Source organism: Solea solea, chromosome 5, assembly GCF_958295425.1.
Source record: "Solea solea chromosome 5, fSolSol10.1, whole genome shotgun sequence".
Taxonomy (NCBI): Eukaryota; Metazoa; Chordata; class Actinopteri; order Pleuronectiformes; family Soleidae; genus Solea; species Solea solea.
Genome location: NC_081138.1, coordinates 2,695,966 through 2,712,601, shown reverse-complemented (window position 1 = coordinate 2,712,601; position 16,636 = coordinate 2,695,966). Strand labels below are relative to the sequence as shown.

At 43.8% G+C, this 16,636-nt stretch overlaps 1 protein-coding gene and 1 long non-coding RNA gene across 7 annotated transcripts in view; one reads left to right on the top strand and one right to left on the bottom strand.

Moving 5' to 3' along the window:
* The window catches only part of LOC131459316 (uncharacterized), a 233,381-nt gene that overhangs the window by 69,023 nt on the left and 147,722 nt on the right, over positions 1 to 16,636 (bottom strand). The gene's annotated exons all lie outside the window — the stretch shown is intronic.
* Positions 1 to 16,636, top strand: part of sox6 (SRY-box transcription factor 6) — a 122,828-nt gene that overhangs the window by 66,864 nt on the left and 39,328 nt on the right. For all 6 annotated transcript variants that reach the window (XM_058629007.1, XM_058629006.1, XM_058629008.1 and 3 more), the window contains 2 exons: positions 6,101 to 6,273; positions 8,196 to 8,264. In XM_058629007.1, coding sequence (XP_058484990.1) covers positions 6,101 to 6,273; positions 8,196 to 8,264 — 242 coding nt within the window. The remainder of the gene's footprint in view (positions 1 to 6,100; positions 6,274 to 8,195; positions 8,265 to 16,636) is intronic.

Genomic DNA, 16,636 nt, shown 5'->3' with positions numbered 1-16,636 from the left:
TTTCTCCACAACACTTCAGTCAACTGTTTGCCCTGTGCACTCAGGTGAAATATGAGCCACAGTAAATCATTATTCCTCAGGCCACATTTACCAGATGAATGTATGAGAGTGTTGGACTGTGTGTTTTTCTCCTCTAATGAATTGAGGAATTTAGCTTGTGGCGCTGGAGCTAAAGGAGCAATAGCTGTGCTCGTGTGTGTGTGTGTGTGTGTGAGGAAGAGAATACTTTGTTTCTCTTAAGAATTATATTCACCGGGTTTGACGTGTTGTTGTTGTTTTGTTTTGTGGAGCAGCTTTTTTCCCCCCCATTCCTCCTCCCCAAAAAGTGAAAGCGTTGTGTCACACCTCCCGGGGTTAGTTGGTTTGCGTGTCAATGTCTTGACAACTCGAGAACCAAACAGGTGTTCTCGTGCTCGTCTTTGTGAACACCTACACTGGCCTCAGCTGTCTTTTCTCCCCGTTTTCGGCGTGTCGCTCCGTGATCTGGATTAAACCCTGCACAAAGCGCCGGCATTGTTGATACATGTAGCCGTCAAAGACAAACAGTCTCGAAGTCTTTTGAAAGATCACTCGCACTCGCGCGGCCTAAAGAAACAAGTACTGCTCTGCTTTAATTATCATCTGTATAGATAAGGCCGATGAATAAATGTTCTGTGAAAAGAATGAGATAACATCTAACTCCTAATTCACTCCCAAGGTTCCACAGACAGTAAGCTGTTGCCTTGATCACTGTCTCACAAGCTTTGCACCCTTTGTGTGAACGAGACCTTGAAAACGCTGCTATGTTTTTTGTTTTTTTTATATATATAATTTAAGGTCACCGGGGTCAGACTCATCGTCATAAAGGCCATGAGCGATGAATAGAGGGACTGGGGACAATCTTTGTTTTCATGCAGAGATCTTTACTAGATGCTGCTATGCACACATACAGCATTCTCTGCCGTGTAAGGATTTGTGGTTTGTCGCGCTTGTGTTACAAATTCAAAGAATAACATGTTCAGTTGTTGAAAAACCAGAAAGAACGTTTTTTTTTTTTTTCTTCTTCTTCTTCTTCTACAGTGTGAATTTCAGGGTCACTGGCACTGCTCGCGAAGTAATCTTTTCAGGTCGAGCCTCTATCCAGGCTTTGATGAAGTGCGTCGTCCCGTGTCATGGACAGACAGTGAAGTGCTGGCGCTTCAAGCACAAGCGTAATTATTGCTGAGAGTGAAGCTTCCTCCATCATCAAAATATTAGCCTGCGTCGGTGTTCAGCGTGAACAGCACCCACCGTGGATGAAGTGTGCTTTTATTAACAACCTCTCCACACGCCAATCACGGCATATTTATCAAAGAAAATCATTTGCTGTGCCATTAAAATTATTATAATTACACCCCGCAGTGCTCATGCTATATGTGCACACAGATATACCATTAGAAGCTTATATTACCAAATGGCTGATTTAGACTATCATAAAAGTTGAAGTGGTTTTAAAAAAAATTGACATCTGACTTTTTTTTTTCCCAACAAGCTCATTTTTCTTCTTCAGTGTTTAACTAACTGTGCCGTATAGGAAGTGACTGACTGTCACCGCTGCCAGTGGATGATATGCTCGTGAGTCATTACTCACGCTTGTTAATGGGATTTTATTGGCAAGATTAACAGCTTTTATATCACGGCGGAGGCAGCAAGCCAGGTAAAACAGCTGCTGCTCATATTGTCTTCGTTGTAGGACATGGAGACGTGTATATTACTGGAAACACGTATGGTTTAGAGCATTGTTGACTCGCTGTATATAATAGCACAATAATCTTGTTTTTCTGACCAATCTTTAAATGCACATTTGGTCCAAACACTGGCTTGTTTTTCTTGCGTTAGTGGAAGCAGTTTTATGGTTTTGGTGAAGGGTCAGTGAGCAAAATAATCATTCCATTTTGAGAAGAAGGTACCAATAGTTGCCATTAGTTTCGACTCAATTGGCTCTTTGTGCGCTCCACGGAAAGAATAGACAAAGGGTCAGGTGACCGCAGCGAGTTCACACACACACGCGTGTGCGTTTACCTCGCGCCGCGCACCTATTATTGATCGGAGCGGCACGCAGCGCACATCTGTACACACTCATGTCTACGTTCACACACTTAAGGAGAGCGCGGAGGGAGAGAGCCTCAGCATGCAAGGTATTCAAGCTATGTGCGGTCTGCGTGTGGATACAGCTTGGTACAATCGTAGCATTTAGACAAGTCCTAATTTACTTAGGACGGCCTCGCAGCGTATGGATGCGTCCACAATGGCCGACTGATAGAGAGACAAAGAAATTCCAGTCTTCTTGCGTTTTAAAAAACTCAATTCAGATCTGGTCATAATGGCTCAGCTGTCCCGACCAAAGGAAGGGCAGAGAATAGGGTGCCTTGTGATTTTCCCCCTTTTCACCCTCGCCCTCCCTCGCTTTTCTTCTTTCTTTTTTTGTGCTTGAATCTTTTATCTGTGTTATTCACTCGGGACTCTTCAAAGTAACAAGCCTCCTTCTTTTTCCCCGGTACTGGACTTGGAACCCAAATTAGAGACTGCTTGATTAGAGCAAAGAGGAGGGAGCCAAGAGAGAGGGAGACGTGGGTATTGGACAGAACAAATCGCACCCCTACAAAGTGCCTTTTATCCAAAGACCCCAAGGCTCAAATACCCCCATCCCTCCCCAAGCAACCATGGCTCTGCTTGTTTTCCTCTTATCATTTATTTAGTCACCCGTTGATGTTTTCTGCCCTACTTTGTGACGTTTAAAAGAGGCAGGAATCTCAAAAAGGTGAACGCTGAACGGGCTGAAACTGAACAAGGACACTGTATCGTCTCCTCCTCCTGGTTGTCAGTCTAGCATCTCTGAAGTTAACACTTTGGCTTGAGGAGGAGGAGGGACAGGAAAAGTGCCAGCACAGCGTGACCAGTCACTCCTGGGATCCTCTTCCTCTGCCGGGCCGGTATTGTCCCACTGAGCCTCAAACGTCTAAAACAGGGGGGATGTCACATAACGTTAAGTCTGGGCCAGTTTATGTAGCGCCAAGGCATCTCTGGTCTGTCTGTCTGCCATCAGGAGTGCAATGTGAGGAGACATGTTAACAGTCAGACCCCGGGACACACCACTGTTAAAAGCCATGCAATATGCAGGAAACGGCCTCTTTTGTCAGGCTGGTTAGACACAGACCACGACGCTGCCGCTCTGCACCGCCCAATAAAACTTTTATCTGGATTTTTAAAACCGATCCATAATTTAAAGCAGAAAGAAAGACTTTTTTTTTTTTTTTTTTTTTCTTACACTAACCAGTCAACAGAAAACACATGAGCCTGATTTTCTACTAGGAACAGTATAAATGCTTCATGTTTTTAAAGGAGAGCGAAACGGAAGCATCCAAATGACACAGAGGGCACTTCTGCCTCCACACAGTTACACATGTGAATTCAGAGGGCACTTCTGCCTCCACACAGTTCAACTCAATATCACAACAATGGGCCCCCTGTTAGTATTCTCTTGGTGTCCAGGCAGAATTGAGCTCTTCACACTCAGACTAGTTCATCAGATCCTTCTGTGGAAGCAGTCCCCCTTCACATTCTTGGACTTTGACACATGTGCTTTTTTTATATAGCGTAGACACTATTGAACTACTGTGTAATCACCTAAAAAATATGCTTTGAGACAGACTGAGAGGACATCATTGAGACCAGATGTTTGGTTCGCAACTCAAGGTCGTCTGTGAGGCCTAATGGCCCCAATTTTTTTTACCTGCTTGATTATTTCATTTTTTTTAATTGATCTCTCGTTCTTCCCTTTTCATGCCTTCAGTCCGTTCCTCCATCGTTCCGCCGCTGTATTGATAGCTGTGATTTATTGCGACGACGACGACGACTGATGCATCTTGTAAAGGCAGCTCCTTCATGGACACGGCCAAAGGTTAATAAAATTGGTTCTGATTGTATCAATTTTACAGATAAGCTATTCACAACAAGTGTCGTCGGGTGAATAAGAAGTCAATTCAGCCCTTGGAAAGTGCACACAGCCCCAATGAATGGCCGCTTTTAGGTGCTTTTTTTTCGTTAGGAGGATAAATGGAGAATTGCAGCTCTCTTCCATTGCAGCAGGCAGCAGAGGCAGAGTGAGGTTCAGACAAGCGTGCCAGTAAATTGCCCTGAATGGGTTCTGGAGGTTGACAGGGCCTATTAAGACAAACGGCTTTCCTCATCGAAGAGATAAAATAAATCAGGTGTTTAGTCAAATTAAAATAGTTTGAGTCGAGGGGGCCGCTGGGAGCGCTCGCAGAAACTAAAGACAGATGTGGCCAGAGACGAGAGGAAGACACCCAGGAAGGAATTCTGCTTCTCCTGTTGGCCCCGGGCCAGACTTCACTGTACCGTTATCTCCATCTCTGCATGCTTTTATCCCCCTCTCATATTCTCTCTCCCTCTCTCTCTGTGTTTTGAATGTTCTCCCAGATCAGCTTGTCACAAAGGGTTGCAGTGGCAGGAGAGTGAGTTACTGTCTAGCCTCTCACTGGCAATTATGTTTGCTGTGTAAGTCAATGGTAGGATCACTTAGCATTGATTAGGCGGAGGGAGAGAGCGGTGCAGCTGCTCTGTCTGCTGCACACACAGTGTGGACATGTGACTGTAAACAGAGGAGTCGGCCTATTGGTCCGTCACTGCACAAGAGACAAGCGCTCACACTTGGTGCGATGTTTGCGCCTCATTCCTGAGCTCACGGTGCAAAGCACACAAATTCTTTTTCGCTTAGGAAAGAAAATATTCGGGTGCAAGGAAAAACGGAAAGAAAACTTTCTTCCCTGCTCATGAAAACGCTCTCGCTCAGTCGCTTGTTGTCTCACAACTTTGCTCAGTGTGCCACAAAAACAGCATGATTGGAAGCGAAACAGCAAATCAGGAGTCGGAGATTTCAACCAAGAGTAACAAAGATCTACAGTAAATAATGATTTTCTTGAAAAATATAATGCTTTAAAGTTCAATATGGCTGTATTATAGATTTAAGGATGAAAACTTAAAGATAAAAATGGTTTCAAACACTTTTTAAATGTGCATGGACCATAGAGCTATTCAAAATCTCCCCATCTCGCATGTTTAACAACTGTTTTAACAAATCCTGAATCACAAGCAAACATCTAATCGTTCCTTCCTCGCATTGGGCCACAACCTACATCCGCAGCCACGTTCAAAAGAAATCCATTCTTAACTTGCACAGTTTGAAGGCCAGAACAAACACAGACCCAACACTTCCTCTCATACTCACGACTGGTAGTCTATCATAAGCTGCCACCTCCGTGTGACAGCTCCCTGCGGCATTTTATCCATGTGCCGGAGCGATTCCTTCCCCTTCCTCCTTTGAAAGCTGTGAACACCGGCAACAGTAAAACAGACAACTCCGGGCTCTTTGTGACCTCAACACTCTCTTGTGAATTCCCTGCAGTTGGTTGCCGCCTGTGTGGTTTTCTTTGTACTTTATATTGAGAACAGCACAATAGCGCAATACAATGAGCGTTGTGTGCAGCACATGGTCTGAAAATCGGGCTTTGAAGGACGAAAATAGATCTGGGCCGATCATTAAATGGACCAGTCAGCTGCCCTGAGAGTCACAACTGAATCTAAACTCACTTGTTCACCACAGTAGTAGGTACTCTATCGTCCCTGGAGGGGGAACTCTTTTTTTTAGTGAGTAAAAAAAACACTTTGAGTCATCGTTTGAGTGTTCAACATACTGCATATACACAGTTACTGTGGCTCACTGGCAACATCTCTATTGATGTAACAATTGTTTTTTAAGTAACGTGTGTATAGTGTATATTCTTTACCATGATTTTAATGGTTTTATATTATCCTTTTACTTTTGTTTTTATCAATATGGATGCTGGGCTCAAATCTACATACAGGTACAATAACAGTCATCTGTACTCATCTGTGAGCTTCTATTTTGCTACTTTACTTTTTCCTGCAGACTTTCCTCTTATCTTTGCAGAGAAACACACACTTGTATCTATATTTATGACGCAAACGCTCCAAATGTGTGTTCCTTTATTGCACTTGTGTCCTGACGTCTCCTCTCTCCCCCCCTCCCTCTCACATCTAGGAACTCCAGAGAGCTTGGCAGAAAAGGAACACCAGCTCTCCACAATGATCACCCAGCTCATCAGCCTGAGAGAGCAGCTTCTGGCGGCTCATGACGAACAGAAGAAGCTCGCCGCCTCACAGATGGAGAAACAGAGGCAGCAAATGGAGTTAGCTCGTCAGCAGCAGGAGCAGGTAACTGTTTACCGGCTTTACCCTCTCTCTTTCCCGCTATGTAAAACTCACACTTCACATTATAAATGAGTTTATTTCTCTTTTTATCCCCCATAATAAACCCCTTTAAGTACATTTGTTACAAACTGTCAGCTCTATTCCATATCAAATTTCATGCTTGAAATGTGCCAATAAAAATCTGACTCCTCCGTAGAAATTGTGGAATAATATTAGATTTAAGAGACGTGATATCCGACATTGCTTCAGATGTGTTGGTCATGCTCTCTCGCCCGCATTTATGCCGGGTGGTTGGGAAAACGTTATTATGACTTGTACTAACAAATGCGACGGAATGTGTGAATTAAACGTTGTGTTAAACACGGAAGTCTCTCTATATCTTATAAATCGACTCCTATTAGAACAAGCTTGGCATTAGATTTGCGGCACAAATCAGGCCAATGAGCCATATTGTACAAATCAGCAAATTAGCCGAGGCCATGAAGTGTGTTAATGTCTGGGAAGAAATAAGGACACAAACTATCCACACAGGCGACACTTTTATTATCACCAGCCACTCTAATGGCTATGAGTCAATTATCAGCGAGGAGTTCACTCAGAGTTTTCTCAGCACACTCTCAGACCTTCCTGTGGTAGATGAAGAAATAGACCATACCTTAGAGTGATGCATTTGGTCATAGTACACTAATAATACATTAACAGTATTGATTCCCCCCCCCCCCCCCCCCCAATCAATGATGTTCATTTGCAAACGACACTGAACTCCGTGAGCTTTGTGGACACTGCGGGGATAAAATGAACAAGAGGTATCAGATGTTTTATTTTCTCATGTTATTTTGAAATGGAGGAATATTAATGAAATGAAGGGGGGGGGGGGGGGGGCGTAGAGAGAGAGAGAGAGAGAGGTAGAGATGGGGGGAGAGGGAGAGAGCCTGCTGGGAGCGAGAATGTCATCAAGCCATCAAGATACAACACAGTAATTAACTGTTGACACTCGTGAGGAAGCCAGCACAAATTAATCTTGACACATTTGCAGACGACCGATATCTTACAGTGAACACTTTGTAATTATATTTAAAAATGAAAATTAAATGACACTTAAAACTAGGTTGTCACGCTCAATGAAGTGGGCATGTAGAGTGAGAGAGAGAGAGAGGGTCTGCTGGGAGGAGAGAGATTTGCTGTGTGGCTGCTCATCACTCAGGGGGGGACCACTGTCACCCCAACACCACCCGTGCACCTTTCTCTCCTTTGTTCCCTTTTTTTTTATCAATCCATCTAGTGAAACAATTAGGTTTTCTGTCTTTCTGATGCTGAGCAGGTCAAAAATGTTGATTTAGAAGAGTGAAAATCTTGTTAGAATGAAATTTTTAGCATGCAGTTTGTCGTCTATTTCATCCAATTCTCACATAAAACAGTCATTTCTAGATGTTTATCAATTATTCTGGAAGATGGTTGCCATTTTATGTAATAGGCCAATTGTTACTCATCTAAATTAACACATTTTGTTCAGAGAAACTTGAGAAATAAAATTATATACATTCATTCAAAAGGTGAGACAAAATGATGGATGTCCCAAACACGGGACATTTTTTAATTTGGTACATTTTATTTTATCCGTATAGTATTTTGATGACGTGTGTTATTCATTTTCGTTTTATTCAAAATATCAGTCAATCAATTTTTATTTATATAGCCCTTTACAACACCCACAAGATATCCAATAATATATGTGCAGAGACAGGTATTTATAGGAAAATTATATAGAACATGCCCAAACAAAAAATGGCATCATATATTATTACCCATTAGCTGCACTTGTTTCTAAATGTCTAGAATTGCTCATAGAAACACGCACATCAACCACCCTCTTACAGAAACACTGTATTAAATGATTAAATTAAATCTCCTCTTTTTCCCACCAGATTGCAAGACAACAGCAGCAGCTCCTGCAGCAGCAGCACAAAATCAACCTCCTCCAGCAGCAGATTCAGGTCAGTCAATGTGCTCCTAACCCCCTAACACTCGCGCTCTCACGTCTTACACCTCTGCCTTCCTCCAAACTGATGACGTGAACATGTCTGTGCACCACTGCATGGATTTAATGGCACAGATCAATAAAATTAAACCTATCACTGCTAATTTCTGTCAGACTCTCCTTCTGATCTTTTTTTTCGTCTTTTTATCTTTAATTTTTGGCGTCAAACTCACACGCATGACTCTCATCAAATGTTAATTACCTGTTGGTAATCGTGCGGGCTTTAAAATATGGAGGGGAATAATTAGCACATCTTACCGAACAAAAAAAAATAAGAAGGGGGGAAAGTAACAACAGCTAATGAGTCGTGTTGATGGGGGGAGCCTGGAGCCTGGAGGTGGGGGACATGAAAGAGGCTGGTAAACGCCTCGGAAACAAGTTTGGCCCAAAGGCCCACGTCGCACGATTTGACACAGATACTCAAACTTATGTGTGGATTTGTATTGTTTCGCTTATTAATGCAAGTTCTCCCAGAAACTTGATGAAAATGTTATTTTTATTTAAAAACATGTGAAAGACTGACAAGACAAACTGCTGTTTAATACATGTTACATTAAGTTATAGGCAATTTTCTGTTTTATTTCATCAGATTCTAATCTGCACCTTATATTGGCTCTTGGTTGCATTGATTGCTAGAAACAACCATGTTGGACAGCCTCTACTCATTCCTGTGTCTGCCTGGATGTGCTTGTGTGGTTTAGTACAAAGGTTGTGTAGGGGGAGACCACCCAGGCTGTGTGATGCTGGACATGGTCAGATAGTACGGTGTCATCCAGGGTTGGTACAGTAACTGTCCATGGTCAAGGCTGCGAGCCTGGCTGCCTGTACGAAGCTAACGTTATCCTTCTGGGAGTACTTAGTGTCAGGCACGTCCCTCTCCGTTTACCTCCTCCTCCTCCTCTGCTTGTTCCTCCAGCAGACAACTCCCTATCCTCTCCTTTCATTTTATGTCTTCAAAAACACTCACTTGCAATAAATTGTTCTCCCGTCACCTCTTAGCTCCCGTCACCGGCGATCCTTTCTCCGCGCCGAAGCACCACGCCCGTGCTCGACGATACGCAGACAAAACAAACTTCTGTAGTTTGCACGACAACCAGATTCTGCTGTGACGTAAAAAATGACACTTTTAAGGGCTCTTTGCAAGAGAAAGGCCATACAGTCAACGTGCTCTCGAGAAGCCAACAGTCTGGACCTTTCACTTCAGCTGTGTGGTCTATTGGAAAAAATATTCATTATTACTCTTCACTAAAGAGAAGCATGACACTCTGTCTAGAAAACACTCAAATATGAAGTACCTTACACATTACCAAGGGGCTAGTATTACTCCCAGCATGGAGGGTCCTTTACTTATGCTCATTGAGCATAAGGGCGCAGCCCTAATGCATCTCACTTTTAGTGGCCCTTGCTTTCATCGCAGAGTTAAAGGCAAATGATACCTGAAAATTCCCCTTGATGCACAGTTTTTAAGGATGGCGGCTCAAGTGTGTGCAGGAACACACTTCTAAATATCCATTTCAAACACTTGAACAGAGATACAAGTAATGTCCTTTCTTGCAGAGCCCAGCTCACCGAGCTTCTTCTCCCTTGGTCAAGTGAGCCACAGATCTTCAAAAAAAAAGAAAAAAAATGAAAAGCAACATCCACAATTAAACAAAAGGTCTCCGGTTCAGACATCTGTGGGTCTGTCAATCTGCCTTTTTTCACACGGAACTTTTTAAATTTGATTCACTGGAGAAAGCAGAAGATTCTCTCGCTCGTCTGGTGATGGCCACTGCTGTTTTATTTTTGTTTTTTTTTTATTTAGCCCATTCTGTTTTCATTACTGCTTCCTCTTAAAAATGCCCCGGCCATCTTAATATACAACAGCTTTGACTTAATTAGTTTTGTAAACAAGCTTCCAGCCTGTATGTCGCAGACATTTAGCAAAGTGGTGAGCAGTGTTGGGAGATTGAGTTACTCTGCTATTAGCATGGAGAGAGCACTAAACTTTATTGGAGACCCTACTGGCCATCAAAGTCCTTCTGTTTTGGCCTCGGGGAGGAAAGCGAGAGAAAGCCTCTTTTCAAGGCCTTGTATTGATGATGTAACAGATCACATCAGTGGACATTGTAAACTGTCCTAACAATAAAACCGCGGGGATTGCAACTGGAGACTGTTGTTGGCGTGTTCTGAGGGGAATCCATCACCAGTGTGTAGTTACAGAGGTTTAGAGCAGAATGCGCTTTAATCAAGTTTCCCTTTTTGAATAGCCGTCTCTCTCTTTTTATCCTTCCTCATCATTCCTACAAGAGAGGGAGTGAGATTTGGTCTTTGTCCTTCAGGATTACAATGTCACTTGTTTTAAGATAGCAGATGTTTTGATTGCAGTGTTAGAGGCTTATCAAAAGTTAAAGCTCAAGGCTTTGTGTGTGTGTGCGTGTGTGTTTTTTCTCCCCCCCCCTCGACTTGTTTGTATTCCTTCCTCCTCGTCGCTGAAATCACGTTGGCACTAATTCAATCCCAGGATTAGATTAACTCGTAAACTGATTTAGTTGAAAATTTGACACATATGACAATATTTATTAGCAGAGCTCTGGTCTGCAGCCTGCGTTGCTTATCCCTCTCTGAGTCCGTGTGTGAGCAGCGGGAGACTGCAAAAAGAAGGAAGAAATAATGAGCACCTCATTTCTGCTTTTCAATTTGACTCAGGTTAGCATCACACACACTGATCTTTATGTTTGGCTTTTTTTCAGTTTTTACAAACAGATCCACTTTTGTACGGCCCCTAATGGACGAGCAGTAGGCAGGGAGTGCGAGTTCCTAAGAAGTGAGCAACATTTGAGTTGTACGGCGCATCGACGTCTTTTCTGATTATAGAATAAAATAAAAAAGCAGCTCTATGAAAATAAAGTGAAAGCCCTGTCCCTCACCTCGCATCCAATCCTCAAGGAGAAAGACACACGCAGTTCGACTCAGCGATGCAGATGCTCGTACACATGCACAGAGGTGACGGTGTACAGTTCACAGGCACACGGGGACATAACGCATTGATACACACATCAAGAGAATAAATATTGGCTGAAAGGTCAGGGTGAACTTTATCTCCACAAACAGATTGGAGGAAGCAGAGCTGCCAAGATGAAACAGAGGGTCACTTTTAATCCAAATCATTTGATTTAAATATTGTTTTATCCGTCAGGAAACATCACAATATCATGACATTGTGGTTTGTCATTGGAACGAAAGCCGTGATGTGCCAGCGCTGAATAAGAAAAAAAAAAAATCTCATTTAAACTCCATTTAAAAAGGAGGAACCAGAGGTTAAAATAGAAGGCCGATATATTGTTGTTCCAAGTCCAATTATATTTCCGCATTGCATTAACCAAACGATCCACAGGGTTGCACTTCACTGTAGCTATAGGTTACTATAGTTACTACGTATTTGAATATAATATTTTTAATCAGGCAGTTATTTACTATCAAAAATCTCAGTTGTTAGCATGAACTTGACAAATTTGAATTTTTTTTTGCGTGTGCAAATGTGTACTATTGGCGAGCTTTACATCTGCGGCCATACGTCACGTCAATCCACAGATTTATCCCGGGCTTCGCTTACTCACGACTCAAGGACGTCCACGCTCTCATTGTGATGCTGTTCCAGTGGAATTCTGCTGAACGGTTCGCATACTTGGGGTTAAAGGCCTAATGCAACATAAACCATCCATCCGACGCATGACCTTTGTCACTGAGGAGCAGTTTCCCCTCTAATAATTGGTTTGCATCCGTTAAACTTGGCTGTTTTCTCGTCGCTCACGAGCCGCACTCCCGCTAATGCCTCCGCCATTATGCGTCGCTTTATGTGCGTTTGCCTAATGCTCCATAAATAGTTATCTAACCAGATCCGTGACGTTTGATCCCGATACTGTTGTTTTAAACCATAAAAAGAAATACGCAGTCAAAGAGTGATCATTTAATAATAAACCACACATTATGGTAAATATTTTAAATCAGTCGAGCTGACTGAAATAAACACAAAGCTGTATGGTAATTGCACCAAGATAATAGCGCTAATTTGTGTATTCTCAGATGCTTTTGTTGTCGCAGTGTGAGACTCTTAATAATGCGCTGACAAAGGAGGAAAAACACAAAAATAGACAATGTTAAAGACAAACGAGCAAGTCCCCAATTAGCACAGCTCGACTGGAACTGTTAGCGCCATAATAAGAGAATAATAGAGCAGGGAAATGATAATATATGTATGAGTGTGTGTGTGTGTGTGTCGACGCTGCGTCGCCAGTTCTTTCTCGTGTGTTGTCGAGCGCTGTGTTAGCCCGCTAGTAAGATTACGAGGGGGCATTAACAGCCCAGACCGACGGGCTTGGCTCTCGCCCAGCGAGGCTCAGTCCTGCACGCTCATCCTCCATTTAAGGAGACTGTTAGCTGATGAAGATGTGCACATGCAAGACCGAGGATAAAAGAAAGCAGTGACCCGACTCATTAGCCCCCGTGATTTAATATATTGACACTCTGATACAAATAATTCCGTTTAGTGGCCTCTATCGGTGGGGAGGGAGGGATCAATTTAATTAGTTATGAAATGTGACTCCTTGTCAGGAAGCATGAGGAAACGCTGACGTTAAACAAAGTCGTGTGCAATTTAAACAATAAAGCCATCGCGGCCCTGTTAAAACTTAATGATGCGCAGAAAGGTGTAATAACCTCGGCTCAGCAGTGGCAGTGATAGTCTGCTAATGAAGCGGAGTGGCTGCACAGTTGGCATGTAATACCGTTTGTCTATTTAAACAAATTCAGTACAGGAGATGCTGTTTGAACGGCCTAAGGTCTGTGGGTTTCTCTCATTACGCTTTCTCCTCTGGATGAAATGAAACCCACGTATTTACACTGACAAAAGAGTCGAGGGCATTAAGTAACTATATTATATCTGCAATCTCTTATCACTCATTTAGTCACCGCCAAATGAAACGTGCTTGTTTGTGCCAATGACTGTAGACAAACACGGGTCAATTATTGATGCAAATGACACAATAAAGCCCCGTCTTTGTGTAATTGGCCTTTGTGTTTCCGACACCTCTGCTGTTTAAGCAGCAATAATTAAGAGGCTCCGTATGAGAGGTGCCACATAAGCGGCGGTGATGCGTGAAATCACACCTGAGGGTCTACTTAAAATTAGTCACCTGAGGGTTTTGTTAAGCAGCCGCGGGACAGGTTCATTTATGACACCAACTTTCAGCTTTGCCATCGGAGGAAAAACCAACACCAACGCTTCATTCACACTGGATTAAAAAAAAGGCTGTTTAATCCTGGGTTTGAACAGGTTTCCCCCCCCCGGTGTGTTTAATCAGCATTCATTCATTCAGGCTAAATGACTCTGCAATGCATGAGGGTTTTTATCGGCATTTCTTCGTTGTCTACCTCATTTTTGGCAGCGATTGACGTAAAAAAAGCGCATTTTTCTTACTTTTTTACAACATGCGACGGCACACAATATTTTTACGTCATCTTTCATTTCGTAATTCTTTACTCATCCACTGACTTTGAAAAGAAACGCCACAGAACAACAGACCAACCACGAGCAATGGGAAGGATGTTGATCGCATTTGAACGGGTTCATCCAGGTTCAAACATCACATTTACACATGCTCATTTTAAGGCTTAAGACAGACGATAACCAGGCAAAATTTAATCTATACTACACATACAGTGAAGTATTTCTGTGTTCTATCTGAATATCACACCTGTCTGGAGCGCCACAAACCAAGCGACTTAACGCCCGTCGTAACCCAACACCTCAAAGGGAAAATATCAGTTGAGGGAGAGAACACATCCTCCAGTGTAATGCTGATTTTATTCCCTCTCCCTCCGTGTGTGTTTTCTCTGCTAATGTTGTGCAAACTGTTGTGTCTTTGCGTTGGCTTTGCGCGGCCGTCGTCCTCCGCGGCGGGCCCACTCACAGGGAGCGGGAGCCGCATTAATGGGCCCCACTGTGCACGGGCAGCCAGCGAGGAGAAAGGGGCGCGTGTTTTCTTAGGGCCGGGGTGGCAAAGCAAAGCATTCAGCCCATGGCCCAATGTTAAAAAAGGAGGTTTTTGTTTTTGGGGGGTGAGGAGAGTCCAAGCATTCCGCAACGGAACACAATGAATGGGCCACTTTGTGTCGCGATGTGAATTGTGAATCATTCCGTTTCCAAAAACACCTATTTTTAATTTTCCTGCAAAAAGAAAGGCGTAGTCGTTTGATCTCGCTGCAGCTTTTCTTGCCCACTTTCATATTTGAGTGAGTTTAAAGTCTCAACAACACACTTGTGTCTCTAATAAACCTGCCCCTCCTCACGGGCCTGTTCTCTGCCGAACAACATAATGGTCTGTGTTGTTTTCGGTGGCCCGAGCAGCTGGGAGGTAACAGCGGAGACACAGCCGCGGCCTTTGATTGGACGAGGGGACAGAGAGGGAAATGGTGTGGACAACAAATTAGGGGTGGTCTACTGTTTCCCTGTCAGACAGAAAACACTTTGTCATTACAGCCGCAAAAGACGTTTGCCCCCCCCCCCCCCCCCCAAACAAGGTCAGAGCACACAGAGTGTTGAAGTTCAACACAGTTTAAACCCTAACAGTCACAGCCTGACTTACTTAAATCAGTTTATTCCCCACTACCTCTCACATGGATGTCGCAGGCTATCTGACCAGGCCGTGTCTAATGTTCTTTACAAACTCACTCTCCCCCCCTGGAATGAGGGTCAGAGGCATTTCACTTATTCTCATTTCCATATAGCGAGGTATATGCAGGATAATGATGCTGCCCCCCACCCCAAAAACAAAAACAAATCCCACTTGTGTGTTTGTTTGTATCTGTTCTCTTCTTTTGCCGTCATTACACATGCTGTTTGAGGGAATCCCCGTGGATTTAGCCAGTTTACTGCAGAGCAGAGATTAATTTTATGGCCAGACCTTGAAATTCTTTCTTCCACGTCTGCTCCTGCCTCCTCAAAAAAAAAAAAGGAGCTTACAATTCTTTAGAAATAGAAAACTGTTGAGACGATTGTGAAGCGCAGGTTTGTGTTGCTCTGTGCAAAAATGCACCAAATCCACCAAAGAAACATACATTTCAAAGTGCAATTTGCTTTTTTGCAAAAATGAGTTTGAGCGGCGTGTTTTAGTGCCAGTGAAGTCGGTGTGGGAGTGCTGAGATGGGGCTGGGGTGTGTTAGATGGGTCAGAGGGTTGGACTATACCCTGCTTTCAAGCTCCCGTCTTAATATAGACATATTGGAATGGCTGTTTTCCAAGAAGGCTTGTTTTACTGTGTAAGGAATTAGTGGAACAAGAAGTCATCTCTTGCTTATTCCCTCTGCGGAGCCTGACCTCACTCTTTATCCTGTAACACGACTGACGTGCGGTGTCACACTCAAACTTGAGCAAACGGTGTCTGCTCTTAATCAGAAAAAGACAAGTGTGACTTTATTATTCTGGCCGCTGCTGCGCGTCCGCTATTGATTTCCAGGTTTTACACTAATTTCAGACGCAGGAAGGAAGTGAGGAGAAAAGGTCAGAGGCTCGACAAGGACAAGGGCCCTTTGTTAGTGACCCGGACCTCTCCGGGTCCGTTTGCCCTCCCGTTCCCGTGTGCTCATTTCCAGAGCGGACGGGGGCAGGAATAGCGCGAGTGGTAATATGAAGACCTTGGTTCAAAGGCAGGAGTCTGGAGCATCAAAGTCTAGTGCAAACCTATTGATCTATTTGTCTGATTACCATTAGCTACAGACAAATTCAGACAGCACCGCACCTCTGTTCGATCAATGCGCTGCGTCTGCCGTGTCTTGCACCAGTCGAGTGCAGCAGCAGCAGCAGCAGCAGCGTAACTGGCAAATAAATGACCTGCAGTAAAGGAGTAATATTTGTTTGACGAACTGCTGATTGTTTCATTGGGGGGGGCAGGGGGGCAGGGGGGCGGGGGGGGTCCTGAGGCTATACACAGAGGATTCAGCAGAGTAGAAGTGCTTCCACTGAGTGATTTTCCTGCTGGTTAGGCTCTGGTACAGTGTACACCCAGCGGGCTGTGTACACAGTGGCGGGTGTTAAACATATCCTGCTGTCTAGTGTCAGTTTTACTGTGTGTGTGCTGCTGTTGGGACGGAGCCAGACTTGCCAGCTTCCTCGAGATCACTTTCCCTTTAAACAGATCACAAAAGGTGATTTCTGTACGCAGGCGTTTTGGTGCGCGGCTCAGTGGAGAGCAAGCGGGCGGGGGGCGGGATGAAGTGTGAACTATCAGTTCTTACAGCAACAGCTGGAGTCTATCCACCCTGGGTGAAATTACAGATCCCCTCCTATAG